This window comes from Camelus bactrianus, chromosome 2 (genome assembly GCF_048773025.1).
Source record: "Camelus bactrianus isolate YW-2024 breed Bactrian camel chromosome 2, ASM4877302v1, whole genome shotgun sequence".
Lineage (NCBI taxonomy): Eukaryota > Metazoa > Chordata > Mammalia > Artiodactyla > Camelidae > Camelus > Camelus bactrianus.
In genome coordinates, this window is record NC_133540.1 from 99,993,985 (window position 1) to 100,018,898 (window position 24,914).

Below are 24,914 nucleotides of genomic sequence, written 5' to 3' on the forward strand. Positions count from 1 at the left end.
TGAAGGCAAAAAACCTAGGAATTCTTGCCCTGGCTGTGCCTCTTACTTATTAGCCATGAATTTCAGCAAATCCCCTAATTTCTTAGATCTCCTATTCCATGTAAATCAAGGACTAGCCAGAAAATAAAGAATTTCAGGATTAAAAAGGTCTTCCAGATAACATAGTCCAGCCGCATCACTTTACAAACGTGGAAGCAGAGGCCTAGAGATTTTAGAGAACTATCCTACATTCACATAAGTGCAAAACCAAATTTGATACACAAATCCAGTACTTGGGCCATAAAACTCTCTAAGTTTAAGAAAGCAGTTATTCTTTTTACACATAGATGACTACTCATTCATTATCAACAGTAGCTTGATGAAAATGAAAGCTCTACTGTGCCCTTTTGGTAGAGTAAATAGGCTGTCCATGCTGCTAGTCGGGTTAAATATAAATCAAAGTGTTTATGCACGATGTACTATAATATAATAACCAAATCAGTTATCATTTAGAAGTATATTATTAGCACTGCTATTTAACTTTTGGGTTCCACAGGAACATTAAATGTGAAAAGGCTCATACACTCCAGTCAACACTTGTCAGATTTAACTTTTCTTTATTTAAAATAACTCCTGAAATTTCCTGTTGGTTCTTCAAGGAGAATTTTACTTTTAAAAACTAAGATCAATCTATACTGTATACTACAGATGCAAAACTGTCCATGAATACTTTTAAAATAATAGTAATGTATGTACATTTTCATTCTATAACCTGTTAAAACAATACATATAACTGACACTACTCTAAAAATATAAGTAATATATTTTTATCTGCATCAATTACTATACTTATCATTTGGACATCCATTAAAAAGTTAAAACATTTTTGACTTTGAGATGAATATCCTCTTGAGAATAACTAACTTATTCTCCTTAACAAGAAATCCTATCAAAGCAAGTTGACTAGAAATTGTTACTATTCATGGACAATATATAATGGAGATCAATCTTAAAATAAAATAAAATAAAATAAAATAAAATAAAATAAAATAAAATAAAATAAAATAAAATAAAATAAAATAAAATAAAATAAAATAAAATAAAATAAAATAAAATAAAATAAAATAAAAATTTTGATGTGTTTCCTCCCTTTACTTTTCTTTTAGGTGTTATGATCAAAGACATATGATCATAACTTAAATATTTAAAAGTTTGTAAGTGAAAATAATTTAAAGCACATTAGCATCAAAACTGCCCAGGAAGAAAGCTTAAAATTCTTTAACCACAAAAGCAGACAAAATAAACCCCCATATACTATCACCTTATTTAAAACTTCAAAAGATAAATTAGGAAGGTATCTTAGTCTTTATTTCTAAGGCAAGCAAAGTATAATTGCTTACACTGATTACTGTTGGCAATGCATTTTCATACCCTAAAATATTTGCTTCTCATTACATCCCTTAGGATAGAAATTATTATTCCCATTTTATAGGCTGAGAGAATTTACAATACCCATCCAAGGCTGTATGCTTGTTAATTTAAGATTTAGAACACAAACCAAAATTCTATGGAGGGTGGATCATGAGTAAAAGGTACGTATTACTTCCTAGGACAGCTGGTAGACCCATTTAATAGACTGGCAGGCTAACGCACTGTTGTTGGGATATAAAGACTGAAAAGACTCAGTGGAGCCTAATTTTATAGGTCCTAAAGACAGGCTCAGAGGGCTAAATTTTATTCCACAGATAGTGAAAAGCACCCATGGATTTTTAAATAGGGTATGATATGAGAAAGGAAAATTAAACCTGCAGCAAGGGGAAGAAAAAACATTTACTCAGCACCCATTAGCATGGTTCCATGCAACTAATAATATACTACAAAAGGCTGGAGAGATGAAGGGCAAGACATGAGGTGACAGGACCTGATTCATGAGGTAACTTAAAAAATCCTTCAATTCTATACTGAAAAATATAATTTAGGGGGAAAATATGGCACAGTCTACTCAAAATTTATTATCTTTCTAATAAGACAAAACAACACTGATGATCTAAACATCAGGAGCATCCAATGTTTAAAAACAGCCTTACCTTAGGTCGGGTGATTCGGCCCTCCCATATCGATCCTGCCACTTCCCAACGCTTGAACTGGCTTTTCTGGAGGCAGTACTTGTCTGAGACTGAGAAGAGGTGCTGTTTCTGGTGAGATAAATTTTCTATGTTTTTCTTACATATTGTTGTCTCTGACCCCCCTTGTTCTGTTTCTTCTTTTCCTTGACATGCTTTTTCTGAAGTCCTTTAGCATGTTCCTATAGTATCATTCTCTTCAAGTCACCTGAAATACTTGCTGTGGGACTCAGACTGATAGTGGTATTCAAATATAGATGTGCCTGTTATCAACATTAACTCTAGAATATTTTTAGGAATATTTTTCAACACAGACAGTATGATGTCAAAATGCAGAAATGAGAAAAGAACCAAACGGTTTACTTCAGGTTACATATAGTATCAAGAAATAAATTTCTGTGCTTTTATAAATTAGTAACAATTTCTGCAGTTTCACAAAACCGTATTCAAAACTTTGGTTATTTCTTTCCCTAATTCTTCAATAATATGAATAAATATTGTTAGCGTAACCAGTTAACAGCAACATTCTGATGTGTTTCATAAAAGCCTAAATACGTATTTCATAAAAATTCCATTTCAAAATAATTAAAGTCTTTCTAAGTAAAATTCTAAAAAAAGTTTTTTACCTCTGGTGTTCCACTATTTACACTCTTGCCAATCCTTTAAAGGACTAATAAGACAGTCTTTCAAAGCAACAGAAAAAATATGTATGTTTATGTATCTGCTTATTTATGCAAAAAGAAACAGAGGAAGAATAAACCAGAAACTAGATGAAATAAAACTGTTTATTAATGGGAATGAAAAAACTGGGGAAGAGCAACTAATCTGAGTATACTTTTGGATGGCCTTGCCTTTGAAACTATGTTAAATGTTTTATAAATGCAGAAAATAACTAAGTCAATAAGCATGAGGAATAGAAATGCTAATACTAAATAAGTACAAACAGAAACAATGGATCATATTTTAAATGACTAATATTACCACTCTGAAGGAAATTTTTGAGTACAATATTTTGACTATATACCCTCAGTCTAAATAAGTGAAAACTGCCACGAAATCTTGAGCTCTATTACGTTTGTTTTTCTGTAATGGTAGGTGCAGAGTTCTAATCTATTTTGTGTGTATTTCAAGATTAAGCAAATGAATATACATATAGAACTTGGGAACTTGGTTCCCACTTGGGAAAAGGAAGATGCGATATGGAATAGGAAAAGACAAGTAGAACCTGTGGTATCATACTGGAAGTAAAAGAAACATGACTGCATGATTAAAACTTTATAAGAAGAATATACATATGGCAATTTCATACTGAAATTGCTTTTTTCCCTAGCTCTGGGTGCTGTAAAGGCCTAGAAATAGTGACACCCCAATAGCATAGAGCATAACTAGAGCTAAGATCATAGTTACTAATTACCATTTCCCACTAAAAGGCATCATGGTCCCTTCAAGAAATGGCAGCTTCTAGGGGAGGGGCAGCAAAAAGTACAAGATAAGACTAAAATATCTAGTAATGCCAGAAAATAAAGAAATCCTCAAAAAAAAAAAAAAAAATGATGGGGACATGTCAAAAGATCACAGGAGCCAGTCAGAAGATGTTTCCAAAGACCAACTCTGGACAATTTGAGCACCAATATGAATTATAACCACATATATACCACATATACAAATAAGACATATTTATAAGCCATGTATACTCTCTTTCACACAAAAAATAAAAATTAATGAGTCTAATAAGAAGTAAGTGAGAGAGGTGAAAAAGCCCATTTTTAAAAGAGAATGCCAACTAATAAACATAAGAGGAATAAGAGTTAGACAATGACTATTTTGTAGTCATTATAGTAATAACTCATTAAAGCAAAAGACATCAATGGACATAAAAGTTCTTGGAAAGTTCAAACAAACAGGATATTTATGCAGTCTCCTCACAGATTACTTATTTATACAGTAACTTTGCAGAAGCCTGAAGAACACCACCACAACAAAGTTAAAGTTAACACCACTAATAATGGAACAAACTGACATCATGTACCTACAGGCTGTTTCACTGAGAAGAACACAGTATTACTTATACAGTATTCCTGCCCCAAAGCAAAACCTGACTCTAATAGTTCAGAAACACCAGGCAAACCCAGATTGAGGGATGATTTACAAAATGAACAGATTATACTCTTCAAAATTCAATGTCAACAAATCCAAAGAATGTTTGAGAAGCTGTCCCAATCAAAGAAGTACAAGGAAATAAAAGTTAATTGTAATGAATAATCCTAGACGGAATCCAAAATAAAAGGAAAGAAAAGAACTGTCATAAAAGATATTACTGAAGTAATCTGCAAAATTTATGGTGTGTATATTAAAGTACTGATTCATTAGATGTTGTGACTTTGATTTTTGTTTCCAATGGAACAGAATATCCTTTTCTTAGGAAATATATGACATAGTATTTAGGGGTAAGAAGGTACAATGTCTACAATTAGCATTCAAATGGTTCAGGGAAAGAAATATTTTTGAGAACTTTTATAAAGTAAATATGGCAAAAAGTTAATAACTGGTGAAATCTGGGTGAACAGTATTTAGACTTCTTTTATACTTTTCTTGCAATTTTTTATAAGTTTCAATTTTTCTCAAAATACAACATTAAAAGATGAACACAATAAATGAAGGGGGCACAACCGGGGCTTCTGGGAGTAAGGTAATATTCTGCTTATTGATCGATATGAAAACCTTCAAAGATTAAGCAAAACATTGTTATATTAGATATTAACATTTTTACTTAGGTATACCAATTTGCTGGGTAGTACAGAAAGTTAGAAACCTAGCATTCCTACTGATAGAATACAAAGAACTACCAAAAAAAAAAAAAAAGTTCTGTGCAAACAGCCTACAGCCTTATATGTATTAGTAAGGAAATCTAAGATTTAAACAATCGAAATACAGTGATTAGGTCAGTAGTATACCTCATTATCGCTAAATACTTGCTGTGCAGTCAGCTTTATGCCTTAAAGGACATTACTATCTTCTCCCTAAAGTCAATAAAATTTTACTTTGAAAGATACTGCTCTAATTTCCTTAAGTATAAAGAATAAAACAAAAATACTTTATAAACAGTAAAACACAAATATTTATTAGGGAATACTTCACAATGACCAAAAAACATCCTTTTGATCAAATGAAGATGAATCCAGAAGACAAACTTTTCTAATGAGCAATGAGTACTGTTCTCTATACCCAAAAGTGGCAGTACTAATATGCTGGGTCTGCTTCTAGAAGCTGTGGTGGTAATTATCCATTCTTTTTACTAGTAGTGATGAATCTGCTAATTTTTCTATCATTTATCTTCTTTTTACTGTCCTTATCCACCAGTGTCCTCCCATCACTCTTTACCCATCTGGCCTTCAGCTCTCCTTAGATCCATGATTCATCATTATAATCACTCCCTCAAGTACACTCTCACCTTCCTTGCCCCTCTAACCCTTTGTCATATAGGCCTGGTGTAACTTCAACCTGTTAAATCCAGCTCTAGCTTCTCTTCATGAACACATGAGTACTTGACAAGGGCAAGAGAAACACACCTAAACACGCTAACTTGTCTCATTTTCAACCTATGGCCATTAATGTCAGGAAAAGCTGGAAATGTAGTCTCTTTGTGTCGATTTTTCACTCTGCTCACTCTATTCCCATCAGCATATAAAAATCAGCATATATAAAAGCTCTCTCTTGACCCCAGATTTCCCTCCAGGTAACTGCCTAGCCATCCTGCTCCTTTTCCCCAGTTTATCCACACACCTCTAAATAACTATTTCAGACCGTCTCCTCTCCTCTCAAACATTCAGAACCCCCTTCCACTATTCTCCCTTTCACCAGACAGGCCTGCATCCTACGCTACTGGGAAAAATTGAAGCAATCAGAAAGAGACCTTTCAGTTGTTCCCATCACCATTATGTACCCACCCTCCTTCACATTATCCTGCTGTCCCCCCTGTTACAAAGGGTGAATTGTCCATGCTCCTCCTTAGGGCTAAATCCTCTCCTTATACTTCCCACCCCCTCTGATCTTCTTAAGGACAATGCTCTTAACAATTGTCCCTTCTCACTTTTGCATCACCAATTTTCCCCCTTAGTAACTTATTCTCATAAGGATACAAACATGCTACATATATATTTTTTTCATTTTGGAAAAAACTCTCTTCCTGACCTCATATTTTCCACCAGATACTGTCCCATTTCTCTGCTCCCTCAAAAGAAAAAAGAAAAAACAAAAAACCTCCTTTTGTTCATTCAAATTCCTCATTCTAATTGTCTCATTTTAATTCTTCTCCTTTCCTCCTATTCTCTCTTGAATCCACTCCAAAAAAATCTGTTTTAAATCTTCACCCTATACCACTGAAAATGATCCTGGTCAGAATCATGAATGACCCTTATGCATTTTAAAATCCAAAATTCATTCTCAGTCCTCTTCTTCTTGGCCAATCAATACTACTTAATGGTTAAATATATCTCCTACTTTGAAACATATCCTTTTCAAGATATATACAGAGTTTTCTTCCTACTTCACTAGTCATTCTTCACTAGTATCCATCCTCTTATCAGTTCATTCTTATTTTTCTGACCTGCAAGTAAATGTCCCAAGGCTCTGTCCTCTTACCATTTCTCTAATAATACTTACTGCTTTTACAGTCTCAGTTTCATAGATTCACGTAAATACTATTTAAAACACTGAACACTCCCAAATTTGTACCTCCAGCCCATACCTTTCCCCTCTACTCCAGATTCATGTATCTACTTCCCACGCAAATTTTCCACTTGTATGTCTAACAGGCATCTCAATTTTATTATGTCCTAAACTGAACCCTTGGTCTTCTTCCTCCAAAAAATCATTCCTTCTGTAGTCTTTTCCACCTCAGATATAAAAGATCTTTTACTACTTCTGGAACGTATCCAGTATCTGACTGCATCTTACCATCTGCACCACTGCCACCTTGGTCTAAGTTAACCATCTCTCGTCTAGATAATTGTTAGTCTCCTAACTGGTCTCCCAAGTACTGCCCTTAATCCTTCTGTAGTCTGAGCTTAATAAAGCAGTTAAGAACTGCTGACTTTAAAAACCTAAGTTAGATTATTTCATTCCCCTGCTCCAAATCTGATGGTGACTCCCCACATATTTCACTTATATAAAAAGCCAAAACCCTTATAATGGCACAATGCCCTACATAATCTGACCCAAATTTTCAAAAAAGGGGGGATGGGAATGGCTAGGCAAAATATAGAAAAACCGCTACTGACTTTTAAAAGTTCAATTAGTTTAATTATAGTAACCCATATAGAATATTTATTATGTATGTACCACTGTTCTACACACCTTACATAAATTAATCCACTTATATACATAACTACCTTGTGAGGGTATTTATTATGTAGTATTATTATTACATAGATTAAGAAATGAAAGAATAAAATTAGAGGATGTGCCCAAGGACACACAGCCAGTAAGTAACAGAGCCAGAATCTGAACCCCAGAAGTCTAGATCTAGAATCCAAGCTCTTAACACCACTTTACAGTATAAAACACCATACTCAATGAATGAAAGTTGATCTCTTTTAAAATACAAAAAAAAAAATAAAAGAGTATTACATATTAAAAGAATCAGGATTCCTCAGCTATCATTAACTTTTTAGTCAAACGTTTTATAAGGTTGCATTTAGTTTAAAAAACCTAATTTGCAATGTCCATGACTACTAATTGTTAAGAGACAGTCAAAATCTGAGATGGCTTTGTGACATTTAATTTTGGCTGAAAGTTTCAAGTATATTGATCTTAAGACTAAACTACATGTTCTCTTTCTGAATTCATACAGTATACAGTTATCACAATATCAAAATCAGGAAACTATATAAAATAAATTAAAGCAAGTAACACAAAAAGTAAATGATCTGGCTGAGAACTAGTAACAGCTGCGTTATTGATGTTTTAGGCCCAGATAAACAACTGTTTTAAGTTATTCTTATCTAACCCCAGATTAAACTGCTGACATCAAACTTCGCCAGTCTTAGCTTACACTTTACCATTTTCCTGGTAACAGGCTAATCATTTGCCATGCTTAAGTTAAAAGGACATTTGCCACCATATTTGCCCCTTACAATTGGTACCTTGTGGAACTCAAGTTAGATATTATCACAACAAACCAAAGAAAAGAAAATGGTTTCAATTTGAAAGATTCTTTCAGCTGAAATTTCTACAATCTCTCTTACTAAAATCAGTAAACATCTTTGGGCCAGTAGACCTAGACTTGGCAAGTTCAATAATTCTTTATGTAAGAACAACAAGCACAGAAAACAGCAAGACCATTGTTGTTACCACCACTCCCGAATGTGAGATTTTTGTCTCTTTATACATACATGTAACTATATACCACGTTTCATTTCTTGCTTACCTAGGTTTTTTAGATGAATTTTCACAAAGAATTCATTTTGTACCACAATCAAGTAGAATGTTCCAGTTTTTCTGTGTATCATTCAAAGCTTTTATACTTCATACAGCACTAATACAAGATAAAGATATCAATGCTTTCAAGAAAAACGGAATCATCAATGTCTCACTAACCTGCTTGGTGGGAGTCCAGTCTTGAACAAGGAAGGAGGAGAAGTAAACTCAGCTTTTGTAGATGGAAGTGCTGTTTCCTTCTCCGAATTTCCAGTTCTTCCCTGCTGTACCTTAAAAAAAAGTGTTATTAGCTTGTTTAATTTAATAGAACACTCAAACATAAATACAATAAAGATGTTAAAATAAATTTGTAACATCTGATTTGAAATGAAATATGAAGAATGTTTCGTTGCTGAGTATATAATAAAATTAAACCTATTTTAGAATAGCACTAGGTGAAAGGCACCAAAGATGGATTATGTGATCAAAATGTTCCCAATAAGCAAAAAGTTTTACATTAATGTCACCTAAAAGTCCAATAAACTACAACTCTTAAGGATTTTCATAAATTCTCTCAGATCACCATTAAGTAAGTCCAAGGTACTTGGCTAAGACTCCATGTTTCACAGTTAAGAAAGGCCTTAAAGAATTTTCCCCTTCTATGTTCACTACCCTCATCTAAGAAAATGACCAGTGGCAATTTCAGTTATTCTGACCATTTTCTATTCAGATTGATTTGCATATTAATAATCTGCTCCTGCACTTCCATACAGGTAAAACTGACAGAAAGTGGTAATGGAAAATAAACATGATTTATTCATCAAACATTTATTAAATATCTATTATGCACCAGAAACTGAGACCACAGAGAGAAATACAACAAAATCCCAGACTGTGACAGACACACAAACCACCAGAGCAATACAATAAATACTATGAAAAAAAAAAAACCTCTGGGATAAAAGATGCTATTAGAACACAGAAGAAGAAATGCACTGCTCTTCCTGGGGATGTCAAGAACACTCAAGAGTTGACACTAAGGTCTCAACTGTTCCCCTGAGCTCCAGTAATTTATATTCAACTTCTCACATGTCTAATAAGCATCTCAAACTTACCATAGCCAAAACAAAGCTACTGATTTCCCAACTATTCCCCAATCTGATCCTCTCCAAATTCTTCCTCATGTTAAGTAAACGGCACCATCATCTACGGAGTTGCTCAAGAAAAAAACAAAAATACCTAGCAATTATCCAATACATATGAATATCCAATGTCAACTTCACCTTGACAATATATACCAAATTCAATCACTCATCATTATGTCTACTCCTAAAACCCAGGTCAAATCTACCACCGTATCTCAGCTGTTCTGCTAAATTGACTTGTTTCTCTGCTTTGATCTTAACTCTCTAAAATCCATCCTGTGTACAATTTTATTAAAAATGTAAATCAACTCATGTCTCTCCCTGCTCAAAATTCTCCTATAGCTTTCCAGAATTTCCAATATTCCAAAAGAATAAAACCTAAACTTATCATAGCCTGAAAGGATTTACACGGCATGGGTCCTTCCTACCTCCCCAACTTTGTTTTCCTCTATTCCTCCCTGACTTATCTTGAACATGCCTTGTCACAATGGCCTTTTTTCTTGTTCTTTTTAATACATAAGTTTCTCCTTTATGAGGGCTTCTGTACTAGATGTTCCCTCTGCTTTATAAGATCTCTCATGGCTTCCCCCTTCTAATCATTCAAGTATTGTGCAAATGTCTCCTTGACGTGGCCATTCCCAATCTCTATCATATTATCATTTTGTATTTTCTTCACAGAATTTCTCACGAGTATCAATCACTATCTGAAGTTATTTGTTTAATGTTTATTGTCTGCGTGCTGCTACTACAACACAGAATCTCTGAAGACACAGACGGCATCCAGTTCAAACCTGTATCCTAAGTGACTAAAAACATTGTGTGGCATGCAATAAGTGCTCGAATAGATCTGCTATTTGACTGGCTTTGGGACTCAGCTTAAATGTCACTTCTTTAAAGACTTTCATAGGACATGGAGTTTATAACTATACAATTTTTGGCATGATTATCTAATCACTACTTAACTTTCACATTAAGTCATATAAACTCTAAGACCACTGAGTCTATGTCTTTAATGCTTACCTCCCCTCTCCATCCAAACCTAAGACATTTCCTGACATAGTCAATGCTCAATTAAAAACTGCGAAGGAGGGAGAAAGGTTGGAAAGAAATGGAAGGGACTAAGAAGTGAGGGAAAGAGCATAAATTAAAGAGTATTTACAATAGGTGAAAAAGTGAGAAAAGGTATCAGGAAGACATGGTATATTTTTAAACATGTAAAAATGGCTTATGTTTCTAACTTATTTTCTTTTCTTATTAATTTCTTCAAAATATACTTATTATATTAAACACTTCTGAAAATCTTCACCATTTTAGCAACCCTTCTAATCAACTTGCATTTTTATTATCACCTTGTTTGTCTTCTGATATTATACTCAGCATTATAGACTCAAAATCTGTTTAACCAGAACATAATAGCATATTCATGTCAGAGCTTACATATCCAAAGAAAAATTAACTGAAGTTTGTAACCTTTAGAAACTAAATAGTTACACAAATTATGCCAAAATTTAAATTATTTTGTAAACTTCCTTTCAATTGCCCTTCATTGCATTATTTACAAAAGTTTAACATTACAAAACATCTAAAAAGAAATTGTTGTGAAACACCCAAATAATGGATTATGAACTATTTATAAAGTGTTACTTATCAAAAAACTTTAGTAACCTAGGAGAACATTTACCACATGTTAAGATGAAAAAAGTAAAAGCAGAATATCACATAAATCATTCATTACAATTTTGTTTCAATCTACAAGGACAAAAAGATTGGGAAAGCAACAAAGTACAGAACTTTAAAAGCAGATTAAAAAAAAAACAGTAACTGACTTAGCCAAAAAGAATCTGAAACCTAAGTCACAAATGAGAAAGCAAAGATGTATTGATTTTCACAAGATCTCCAAAGATTCAGGAATTGACAACACTAGCTGCCAGAACATTTCAGCCAGCCAATATAAATATAAGCCCTCTAGGCAGGATACTAGACTGTCTTCTCTGAAAACTCAAGATTATCACAAAAGGAAGAAACAAAAAGCAAAACAATGTAAAGATAATGACATCAGGGACTGTGAAAAATGCTTTGCCCTACAGTAAAGCTTACAATCAGCAAGTTCTACCCACAAGCACAGAGCTTCCAACCATCTTTTCAGTGGCCCATACTCTCATGAGTTAATAATGGCCAAGGATCAACAAATATTTGAGAACAGTCAAAGTCAGAAGCCAAAAATAACAAACTTAAAAAATCAACTTGGAGAAAATAGACAATGCACAAAAAGAAAACCTAACACAAACAAACACCCTACCATTAAGATCTTTTGAGAGACAAGAGGGAGAAGATAACATCGCATCATTGCATGCATAAATAAGAATAGGATGCTACAGTTAAAAAGTGAAGAGAAGCATTATAATGCTGAAGAAGCAGCCCAGATAATGGAAAGCAAAGAGATACAGGATGAGAGAATATCTAAGAAAATTAAAGGACCAGGAGAAGGAGGTCCAATTTTTGAATAAGAGGTCCAAAAAGACAGAAAAAAGCAGAGAAAAAAGTTTAAAAGTGATAGAAGAAATTATCTCCAAAATGAAGGCTATGTACTTTTAGATTAAGAAGGTACAAATGAATGCTTGCTACAACAGATGATAACACATCAAGACATAGGCTTACGAAATTCACAACACTGGTGACAAAGCTCATACATCCAAAGGAAAAAAATCATCTATGCCTGTGTGCACACATAGACATAACATTTTAAGAGAAGGTTGTGGTCAATTTTTCTTATATACACATCACCCATCCTCACTAGTCACTCTTCTTTTGCCCTCACCCCAAATCATGTTAAAATGTCGATAAATCACTGAGGCACTATAATAAACACATAGGGGTTCATTTGTACTATTGTATCTACTTGCTAGTATGTTTGAAAATGTACTTACTAAAAAGTAAAAATAGTTAAAGATGCTGATGGGTAGCTTATCTCTCACTTGACTAAGGATGAAAAAATATCTTTACAGTAGATATGAAAATAACTTACAATTATTAAGTCTGTTCTTTTGTCCATTCACCAATATAAGTCTGGGTTCTTATTCATTCCACACCTACAATACTCCAGCAGCTCCCTATCTGGTCTCTGATTCCCTGTTTTCCCCTTACATTCTATAGTTTATCCTGGTGCTAGTTCTTTTTCTAAAAACTGGATTTGCTCATGCTATTCTCCTACCAAGAACTTTCAAATGGCTTTCTATTGCCTACTGCCTACATGCCTGCAGGCTAGTTTAAGATTAAGGTCTTTCTCACCATGGCCCCATTTCTACCATTTCCAGGCTTTTCTCCTCCATTTCTCATCCACCCCAACTCTTCTTTCATGCTATCTGTTCTTGTTCGCATTGCTCTCTCTGCCTACAATGTTCTATACTTCTCTTTCCTGCTAATGAAAACTCATACATATTTCACTTATCACGTCCTGGTCAAACCCTTCTGGACTCTGCAATGTAGGATAACCCACTCTCCCCTCTGAATTTTGTCAATACACCCATATAACACTTGTCACAATACATTATGGTTATTAGCTCACATGTACACATCACTCAGATTAGGAGCTCCCTGAATACAGAAGACTCTGCTTTACTACAGCATCTAGCACAGTGCTGGGCACACTGAAGATGCTCAGATACATCAAGAAAGTTGGGCAAGTTTCTTTTTCCCCCTTCTATCTCTTTCTCATCAATCCTAGTAATTACAGTTCAAATGGTGGATAAGAGGACAAGAGCTTGGACTTCATCCAACCAAACCATACACTGCTACCAGAACAGTGTTACTTATAAGTCACTCTCCTGATCACTAACAGGCAGTGATCCAACTAATTCCGCCAACTCATCATTCTGGTTTCTAAGCTTTCTAATATTAAACCATACCCTAAAAAACCATGTCTTCTATTTTTCTCCAAAAAGAACTCTCTGATCCAGTAAGGGTGATTTCTTAAATAATCCTCTAATCTACTTCTACTCAATTAAAACAAATTTCTCTGCCCAAGCCATTTCCTTAATCTGTACCACTTTTTTTTCTCTCTTCTCCACACTCTCAAGGTTCTGATTAAAACAGCATATGCTTCCCTACTATTGTATCCCACTTTAAACTTAAAAAAAAAATAGAAAAAATCTATACACAGCACCAATATAATTTCTAATCCCACAGTAATCAACTCTCATTTCTCCAATTTCTATAGCATTTTTGTCTAAAATACACATTTTGGCACTTAATACCTAAGAAATTTACCACTGCATATTTGGGATACCAATTACATTTTTATAATTTTTCTGGTATTCGCCATAGTTACAGAATGGATAGTAAAGGACAACTAATACTTTTTCAAAGAATAATCGTCCCACAGAAATCTGAACAAGGATAATTCTTAAATTTATTTAAGGTGACAGAAACATTTCTGAAACTCAATGTAAATCAAGCTCCCACCTTACCATTAGTTGCAGATTTTGAGTACTATCAATAAAATATATCCTACAGACCACAATATACATAAAGAAAAAATGTGAGCCATACACATTATTGAAATACACACCCTATTCCCAAATCAGTATTTCCAACAGATGAGTAATATCTAGGCACATTATTAAGACAAAACAAAACAAAACAAAACAAAAAAAAACCATGAGACTACACCCATCAAATTCAAGTCCTTATTCATTCAGAAGCAAATGAATCAGCATGGAACAAAGACCTCTCACATAACCAAAAGAAACTTCAAAATAATTTTTCTACAGACTGTATGTATATGAAAACCTCATTCACAATGACTACCTTTAACAAAAGACCAGACCATAGAAGTATCTTTTTATTTTTTAGTTTTAGAAGTTTACTTCAAAAAGACAAAGTGTAGAGAAACTGGTAGTTTAAAAAGGCAGTTCTCATTTTTGTTAGAAGAAAATAAAAAGCACCACTGCAAACAATTTCAACATCAAGATAACTTTTCTATCTACTCACTTCAGTAGTGAAAACAATATATTGAATGCCCAAGTAAGTACTTATCACCAAAAAGAACCTAATGACTATTTAAAATAAGATAGACATCATCACATATTTTCAAAATATTTATAGCAGAACAAGAACCAAATACTTACCCAAGTAGGATGTAAATTAAAATTAAGTTCTCTATACAGAACTGTGTCCAGCAGAGCAGTTACATCTGCGGATATAGCACATGCATTGCATAAGGCAGTATTTTGGTGGACAGGGCTGTAGCCCCAAAGGGACACAGAAAAGTTCCTGCCCATAAAAGTTCCCTGAGTATATAACCCAATCTAAAAGTCACTCCCAGTCTTTATCCCATTGTCGTTCAATACAAGAATTAAGAATTAAGGTAAAGGAAGAAGAGCATACAATCAGGATTTAAGAAAAGTTTGTAGGTTGCCATGTACTAAGCAAGTATGAAAATATACTATTATTCTTTGAACTGATCATATGGAATGGAGAAATCAGAAGTCAGACTCGATACCCAAGCAGTAGAACCAACCTGCAAGGCCCTCATGAAATCTACTCCTTTTAAACATTAATTTAAAAAATCAATAGCTTTATCCAAATCTGTTGAGGCTTTCTTGGCAACTCTCAAAGAATGCCTACAATTCTTGAGATACCTTCAACTACAAGAGACATTACACCAATGATTTTAGTGTCATACAGATAATAAGCAGTACACCATCTACCTTACCAATTTTAAACAGAAAATTAGGAAAAACAACTCTCCAGTTCTGGTAAAGATTATAGCAGGGTCTACAATGAATGCTTAGCCTGTTGGCATCAACTTTTATATCCTACAAACAAACATACACTGTGACTCAAAATAAAATCACAACATATAGCAAGAATAGCTTTACTTGGCATTTGTTAGTATAATATACTATAATTCACATGCTTGCAAAAGTGGAGATAAAACAACAATCAGCAAATTTGTAAGTCACCAGAAAGCTGAAGGTTTGGAAAAAAGGTAGCTATTTCCACTTTAATCTTGTCCCTTGAGTAGTGGTATGGGAGCAGACTCAAGAACAAAAAATGAGAGCAACCAAGGATAATTTACTAAAATTCACCTTAAAAAGATTGAATCTGCCATCTTGGATCTCTGCACCTGGTGTAACTTCCATAGTACAGTCTTCGGCCTAAGTTAAATAACATATTCCCCATTAAGATACCACATAACGTTTAATTGACAGGCCACATAAAGACAAACTAGCTGTGGCTAGTCTGCAACTTGAAACTAAAAACATCAGATAATCATTAATATGAAACTCTGAAAGGGAAGGAAGGGAAAAAAACAAACATGGTAAAATGAAATTTTTAAACTATCATATAGCATTTAACCACCTTTATAGGGAAAAACTGATTTATTTAGGGAGTAAAATTGGGACAGTAGAAAAGGCTGGGATTTTTTTGGAATATTTACTAATTACCGTAATTTTATTTGTAGTAGAGGTAACTGGTATAACTTCAAGTCCCATTCGTATCCTCTTTTGCTTTTCACAGTACGCTTTCCAGGTATCTTCATTAAACCCATAATTAAAATAATCAGAAAGATCAGCACCTAAAATTAAAACACACTTTCAGTGTATAAAGATTTCAATTCTATTTTCATGCAGCATATAAAATATAATAAACTATGAAATATAAATTTACAGTTCTATCAGTCTAATCACCCCTTCTAACTTTACCATTTCTCCCAATTACCACCATAAAGCAACAGGACTATAAAAGTTTTCGATCAAAATTATTTCCTTTAGAAATGGCACCATAATAAAACAATATGCAAAGTCTACTTTTATATAATGCTAGACCACCCATAAGCTTTAATAATACAGGTCATTATTACTCATCAAGTGCTTAAAGCAATGGGAATTACATTTAAAAAATAATATGCTAAACTGATGCTAGAAAAAAGCTTTTCTAATGACTGTTTATATATTACAAGTCTTTTGAAACTGACATGATCCACAATAATCTTACCAGGTTTACGCCATGGTTTATCTTCAAAAGAATCCAAATCTACCTCCAAAAGGGGAACTCCATTAATGCTTCCAGGTGCATCAAGATCTACCCCTTTGACTTTCGTTCCTACTTTAGAAAATTACAGAATGGTGAAGAAACCACATAGTAAGAAGCTGAGAGACATCACAAACAGAAATCATTGACATCTTTTTACTCTTGCTAACACTAAATATGGCAAAGATTTCAAACAAAGCATAAATAAAAAGTGAGGTCAAAGTTTATGGAGTAGCTATAAGATAAAATGAATAGAGAGATTAGGGACTTGTTGACTTATAATAGTGAGTTTCTATACCAACAAGAAGTTGTTATCTTCCATGTTTTAAATCATTGTTTTTGTAAAGCCTATAAGCTAAGAAAGATTTTTACCTTTTTAAAGGGTTGTAGAACAAACAAACAAAACAAAAACACACACACACACATGACAGGAACCCAATGTGGCCCACACAGTCTAAAATATTTATTATCTAGCCTAACAGAAAAGTATGCCCACTCTATGACATATGGTCAAAAACTGCTCTTTTTAATTAAGCTGTCATAGCTATCTATTACAATCCACACATGACCTATTCAGATATATGCCTTACTTCCTACTGATGCAACAATATAAATTTTACCTGTGGTTCCATAAACTCTTCCTCCTGTTTTGATGTTAAGATTTACAGGTGCTGTACCATAACTCCTAAAAGCAAAATAATAAAAATTATCCTGAGACATTTAAAGTAAACAAAAACAGTCAATATGTACAAATAAATTATACATTCACATATTAACTGGATAGACTAACACCCAAATATTTTAGAAAATCTTTTAAACTAATTTAAAAAGTCTGTCACTTGCTAAATAAAAGATAAAAACAAATATTTTTTAAAAGTCTGATAAACCTACCCACTAGTAACTCAATATCCCACTGTAACAAACTTCCCAGAAATTTGACTGGGAAGGGTAAAATAGCTTATAGGCCTTATTTTCATTTCCTCACCTCCCAGTCACTCAACTGGACTTGTGAAAACTCACTGCTTTGATCTACCTAATAATTTCCATCCTTTGTCTCCAATGTACTAAACTTATGAGACCTAGGTTATTCTGCTTAAAAAAAAAAAGATAAATTCAATAAAATATTCCAATAATTGTATAAAGAAAGCTCCACTACTATACATGCAGAAAGTATGAAGTAGCCCATAAATAAACTCTTACTGTCAAGTATTACTACCATCACCAACTTGAAATGTTTAATCATCTCATTGACTATAATAAATGCTTGAGCACCAACAACACATCACATACAGTTCTAAGCTAAGGAGAATGAGGCGCTGGACAAATATGGTTCCTGCCCCATGATATTTACATTTCAACAACCTAAATTCAGCACAGCAAAAGCACTTTGACATATCTACACATAATGTACAAAAGTCCTAGCTGTTTGAGAGTCAAAGTACTGAAGCCAAGATCTGTTTCTAAATGATCCTCTATGGCACTGTTAGAGAATAAATCAAAACAGTATTTATAAAAGACTTACTACAGTTCATTAAGTGAACTTCTTTGCTTCCCAACCAGCTACTTTCCCTTCCCCGTTCTGCCTTTTTAAAACATTATCTTTCTTTTTCAAAGTCACCAAGCCCTCATATTAACTGTGTGTAGAGATTAGTGGATGAATTTCAAAGATATAGCTGAGAAACCACTCCATTATACAAGGTAAATTACTCCTATCCTAAGATTTCCTTTTCTTCACACCTTACTTATAGATAAAATAAACTCTGTAACAAAACTCTGTATATTATCTAAAAAAATGCTAATTTTTACTTTCCAACAGCCAACAGTAAACCACTTTAGTATTGCTACTTAAAAATAATTTGTTCTTTAAATTTGTTTCTGAAAATGCTGTGCATACACACACACAAAAAATTCATCAACTTTGTTTTTTCCCTGGCTTTTAGTTTTCAATGGATATCAATGTTAAATATGCTTTATACTCCTCAGAAAGATCTTTAACTTACTCTGAATGTATACAGAAACAAACACACACAAAAAAGTTATAATAAGTGGGCAGAGACATATATATGATAAAGCAAACACAGCAAGATGTAAATTATATAAGATAAGTCATGAGTAAAAGGATGTTTACATCACATCTTTCAACTTTTTTAATGTCTGAAAATTTTCATAATCAAATGTTGAGGAAAAAATGTTCAAAGACAACTGTGTTTTTAACATGCAGTCTATATAGTAAATATTTACTAAATACTATACGTAATGTAAGGAATAGAAAAATTCATAAACCATGGTTTCTACACAAAGAATTTAGAGTCTAAAGGTGATAAACATGCGCAAACATAGCCTCAAATCATGAAACTGGAAACTGCTATAAGAAATAAAGTTCAGATAAAGTACTACAGGAGTCCATGTGTATTTAATATTTGCATTCAAGTCTAATCAAAATTTGGTCTCATTAATAAAAAAAAAAATCACCATTTGCTTTAATTGTTCTATACTTGCAAATACAAATAATTTTACAGAATATTTACTAAATATGCAATGATTATTATAGTATTACGTTAAAATATTCCTTCTGCATAATGCAGATGGTAAAGGCCTATTAGCGTAAAGGTTTACTAGTGTCATAAGGTCAACACTAATTATTTACTTTAAGTGGGGATGAGGAGAACATCAAGAGTTATCCTAACACGAATAATTTAGTCTTTTCAATCCTGCTCCCTAAAATGCTGCTAGTCTTAAAATTACATAAGCAGTCATTATTATAATGCAAAACTGATGATGACAACTGAATTACTTTTAAGCTTCCTGAAATAACTTTTGAAAAAAATGGATCTACTGAAGAAATAAGATATTCAAAAATATTTATGTATATATTCATTCCAGATAAGACTGTTTAATGAACCACAGTGCAATTAAAGAAGGGTTTATTTTATGTGCCCAATGCACAAGTACCACATTACACATCCAATCTGAAAAACATAGTGTCAACTCTTATTCTACCACCATAAAAAAAAAAAGTCACAATCTGTACTTTATGCCCTTCCAATCTTTCTGTAAAATTCTTATGTGCTCAATGAGTCAATGACAGTCCATTTACTAGATCCAGCTTTACTGACTGTAAACCTTGAGACAACATATTGGCCTAAATAGCCTGCAGAATAATTAGCAACCTGAAAAATACACCATGAAAAGCAAAAAGAAATACTTTCACTATTGTTTTTATTGGACAGAAAATTTAAAACCTAAACTCAGATTTGGGTAAGTAATAAACTGTAAAAACAATATACATGCAAACAGCAACTTAAGGTCTTCTAATTTTAATCAAAGAATCTGGAGTACTCAATGCACTTATAAAAACACTTCAATTTCAAGAATCAAAAAACTGCTGCTTTCATGTAACTTCACTTAATTTATCTTTAGGAAAAAATATTTTCATGAGATGTAACTAATATATATATAACACTGTACTAATTTTAGGTGTGTAACAATTTGATATATATATATAAAAATTGCAAAATGATTATCGTAAGTTTAGTTAGCATCCATTACCACACAGTTACAAATGTTTTTCACTTGTGATGAGAAGTTTTACTTACTCTCTTAGCAACTCATTAGGTGAAATTTTAACAAGTCCTTTCATAACATGGTAAGATGGAAGAATGTAAAAACAATGGAATCAACCACTAATTGTCTGACAGAGGCATACTGCCTTTGATTTAAGCACGCAATTGTTACTTAAAAACAACTTACCCATACTGTGGTGCTCCCGTTTTAATGTCTCCTATAGTGACATGAACGTCATCCTCATCATCATCACTGTCACTATCACTATCATCTTCAGTCTCAGTCACTTTCTATACCAATATAAACAATCATAAAATACACTCAATAATCCATTTCAATATCTAATATGAATAACTGAAAAGGTAATCAGTTTGCATTTTTTGAGCTAGTTTTATAGGAAAAAGTTATAGTGCTGCTAGCTATTTCAACTCATTTACAATTTTGATGTTTTACATGATAAAAAGGGATAGGAATGTAAAGTAAAACCTTCTCTCAGTCAACATCTTTTTGTAAATAACACCTCATTTTTCCCCCTGCTATTTATAACTCTCTCTTGCAAAAAAAGATCTAAAGCAATGTACTAAAATATCTAGAAGATAAATTATTTTTTAAAAAGTATTTGAGGCATTCTTAGCAAAAAGAACATGAAGGTAAGAGGAAAACAATTAACTTAAAGAGTCACAGTGTCATGGCTAAAAGTACCAAATAGTTAAGAAGCAGCTTACTTATTCCTGGCATTCATTTACATGTAAAAGAAGTCCTGCATGCAAATGACTGAGGGAATACTTTGATTCTGAGTAAAAGCAGGGCCATTTATGAAGATTTTCTTTTGGCTCTAAAAGGCTGTTCTATGCTTAGTCACATAATCGTAAATTTAAAAAGTAGATCACCTAGGCTAAACAATTTTTTGTATGCAAGTTCAAGTTTGCAGAGTAACAATTTCCTCCTTTTCACAAGACTAAACTGTTAAAATACTCATGGGGACCAATGATTTGTTCACACCCAAACATCACTTTTAACAGTATGAGGTCAGACGTCACTTATATATATAAAAAAAAAAATGCTAAAAAACGTGACAATCAAACTTAAGTTGCAAGATTCGGTGTTTGCTTTGAAAACCAGGTTCACTGTGATCTATCTAGTTGATCTACAACCACTTGGTTCCTTGAAAGTTAAAGTAATAAATATCAAGCCTTTGCACATACTCTACTTCATCTGAAGTCTCCTCCCACTATCTCTTCTCATGGTTATGCTTTTTTGATGGCACCAGATGACACAGGAAGTATAAAGGGGGAGGGGGCAGATCATGCAAAATATTGAAAGTCATGTTAAATTTTGGTATTCTTTCTAAGCGAATGGGAAACTATAGATAAGGATTTTAAATAGAGAAGTAACCAGATCTCAAAGCCTTATGTTACCGGTTTAGGTACGCCGTTTTCAGCAGTTTCATCTTCAACTCCAGATGGAGGATTAGCACTAGAAACAACAAAAACAAGTACACGTCTATTACTTTTCTGAAGTACAGACATAGCACACTAGCATTTTTAAGCTATGTCTGATACAGTTTCCCGAAATTACCATCTCCAATGGACGATAAGAAAAAAGACAGTAGAAACTGCTTGTCTTACTCCGCTATTCTTAACGCCTTATGTAAAACATGAATATTCAACACTCGAAGAAAAATGGAATTGCCTCCGCAATTTAATGATGTCAAATGTGCAATCTGATGGTGGGGTGTTGGGTTTTTTACATTTTCAAAATATGCATCACACTTAATCAATTTTACTTATCCTAAAACTGCTGAACATCCAGGTACTCTGGGAACTGATAAAGGCTATGTAACACACAGTTGCCCGTTTTCAGTGGTGCTCAAGGAACTCAGATTTGTGGTATTACCAGATTAACTCTTTCAGTATTCAGTTAACACACATGCTTCTTCCTGGTTTTCTATTTCATCAATCTTACTGACTACATATTCTTTGTTGTTTATCTTCATATAAGGCTGCCTCTCAACATGATATTAGGAGCTCTAGACCTAATTTCTATGCATTAAAACTATAATTACTTTTTTAAGGCCAGTTAATACTTAACAGGCAAACACCCTGTTGCAGCAAAATTTATAACAATAATCACTCTTATTCTCATGAGATGCAAGCATATGGCCATCAATCATGAAATTCAACTTCTAGTATTACAGTACTACAGTATATTCTAACTTTTCTCTTAAATTTTCATTGTTCTACTGCTTTACCCAAGAAACCTATATGCAACTCTAACTCTTCAGTACATTTCTCAGGAACAAGCTGAGTTGCTTTTTATGCCACAAAACAGTAGTATGTCATCCAAAAGTTGGATAAATAAAACATGACAATTAGAGACACTGCAATGCAATGGTTAAGAACAGTTTTAATAATGGGCCAGTCACAAAGAAGCTGGGGAAAACTCTAATTGTATGCAGTTGGCTCAATAGGGCAATGCAGTGTGTACCACACTGGATACTAGAACACAGGTTTGGCAGAGCTCTCTCCCCTAATAGACTTTTAAAAGTTTTAATTCTGTATTACCATTAAAATGCTAGAAACACAAAATTATAGGCTTTTTCTAGAAAAATAAAATTTTAAGGGTACACCTTTTCCTTTGGATGAAATAATTTCTTTCCAAATAAAGTGTTAATAAGGAATATAAAGGAAATAAAGGAATTTTGTCAGTGATGGGGAAAGTAGAAGGGTTCCTCTCCAATCAATTTAATCAAGCTGTATATTGAGGAATTAAAATTAAGGAATGTTTAATCAGAAAATAAGCTTTCAGAACCATAGCCAAGAACTAATATTAACAAAATAGAAAAAAAGTTAGTTCACAAAAATGTGGGTATTATTATTATAATTTCTTGGGCTTAAACAGGATATGAAGAAATATTTAACTACTTTCGTAACTATAAACTATACAAATCCCAACTCTATGGTTAACTGAGATAAGGATTAGGAACGGGGTTGGATATATACATTTCAAAACTAAATGACAAGATTTCAGATGATACAGCAATGCTAAAAAAAAAAAAAAAAAAAAAAAACCTTCCAACATAGGGGATATTTTTAAGTGAGGAAGAAAACTCTAATTTCAACAACCCCTAAACTATTTCTACTTCACTTCTCACTTCTTCCCTCCATTCACTTTTTTTTAAAATAACAGTTTTGTAACATAATTCATATACCATACAATCCACTCATTTGAAGTGTACAACTGAAAAGTTTTTAAGTATGTTCACAGAACAGTGCAACTCTCACAACCATCTAATTTCCAGAACATTTTCATCATCCCAAAAAGAAACCTTATATATATGTAGTATATATATGTAGTTGCTCTCCGTTTTCCTGTCCTGGCAATCACTACCTTCTGTATTCACCTATTCTGCACATCTAATATAATTAGAAATAAAATATGGAGTCCTTCATGACTGGCTTCTTTCACTTAGTATAATGTTTTCAAGATTCACCCATGTTCTACCATGTATCAGTACTTCATTTCTTTATAACTGCCAAATAGTATTTCACTGTATGGATACACTACTTTTCTAAATGTGTCCACTCATCATTTGATGGACCCTTGGGTTATTTCCAATTTTTGGCTATTATGAATAATGCTGCTATGAACATTCACATAAAGTGTTTGTGTGATGTATGTTTTAATTTCTCTAAGGAATATATCTAGGACTAGAATTCCTGGATCATATGGTAGCTCTATGTTTAACCTTTTGAGGAACTATCAAACTATTTTCCACAGTAGCTGCACCACTTTATAATCCTATCATCAGTATGTAAGGGTCCCAAGTTCTCCCTATCTTCAACACCTGTTACTACCACTCTTTCTGCCTACAGCCACCTTAGTTGTTGTGAAGTGGTATTTCCTTCTCTTTATAAACGCAAATATTCCTTAAAAGCCCTTTTTGTAAAAACCTCTTCCCCATATAAGACACTAAAGCATCTGCTCAGTGTAATGTCAGCATATCTATGCAAGACTTGTTATGAAATTTAAAATAACTTTCTGGCTCCCTCTACATGCTCTGTAAATTATACTCAGACTTCTCTAGTAATCTAACAGAGGCAATCAATCTTATAACAAATTCATTACTTCCACTTTGAATTTTAAATAACTACAAAACATTCAAGTTATAACCAAACTACATTACACCATCAAAAATATTTAAGAAGTTGTAAAAGTAGTTACCCAAAGAATTACCTATTTTTAAAAAGTTTAAAAGTTTTTTCCTAGTAGTCTAAGTTATATCCTGTATACTCCACTATTGAGCTCACTTAAGAGTACAAAGTTATTTAATAGAGAAAAATATTCAAACCCTTACTTCAAAAACTTGTTGTTCCCTAGGCTACTACCAAATAAACAGATTTGGTATAAAATTTGGACCTGAAATAGAATACACTCTAAAGGATGCAATGTCTCCCAACACTTCAGTCAAAATGTAATCAAGCCAATGACTATAATGAAATAATTCTGACAATTTGGCGATAGAGCCATTGTACAAGTACCACACAATCATCAAGAAATTTCACTAACCTGGCATTTTCTTCTTCTGGCCTTTCAACTTCATTTTCATCTACCAAAAAAAATACATAAATAAATAAATAAAATTAACAAA

General features: G+C 33.1%; 1 protein-coding gene across 43 annotated transcripts in view; it reads right to left on the bottom strand.

Moving 5' to 3' along the window:
- FIP1L1 (factor interacting with PAPOLA and CPSF1) overlaps positions 1 to 24,914 on the bottom strand; it is a 68,700-nt gene that overhangs the window by 42,185 nt on the left and 1,601 nt on the right. For 7 of the 43 annotated variants that reach the window (XM_074347975.1, XM_074347982.1, XM_074347959.1 and 4 more), the window contains 9 exons: positions 24,833 to 24,872; positions 21,682 to 21,739; positions 20,450 to 20,553; positions 17,320 to 17,384; positions 16,664 to 16,771; positions 16,114 to 16,244; positions 15,754 to 15,822; positions 8,700 to 8,809; positions 2,067 to 2,174 (listed from right to left, as the gene is read on the bottom strand). In XM_074347975.1, the coding sequence (XP_074204076.1) occupies positions 2,067 to 2,174; positions 8,700 to 8,809; positions 15,754 to 15,822; positions 16,114 to 16,244; positions 16,664 to 16,771; positions 17,320 to 17,384; positions 20,450 to 20,553; positions 21,682 to 21,739; positions 24,833 to 24,872 (793 nt within the window). Of the gene's footprint in view, positions 1 to 2,066; positions 2,175 to 8,699; positions 8,810 to 15,753; positions 15,823 to 16,113; positions 16,245 to 16,663; positions 16,775 to 17,319; positions 17,385 to 20,449; positions 20,554 to 21,681; positions 21,740 to 24,832; positions 24,873 to 24,914 lie in introns of all 43 variants that reach the window. The other 36 variants (XM_074347993.1, XM_074347969.1, XM_074347942.1 and 33 more) reach the window with 16 other exon arrangements.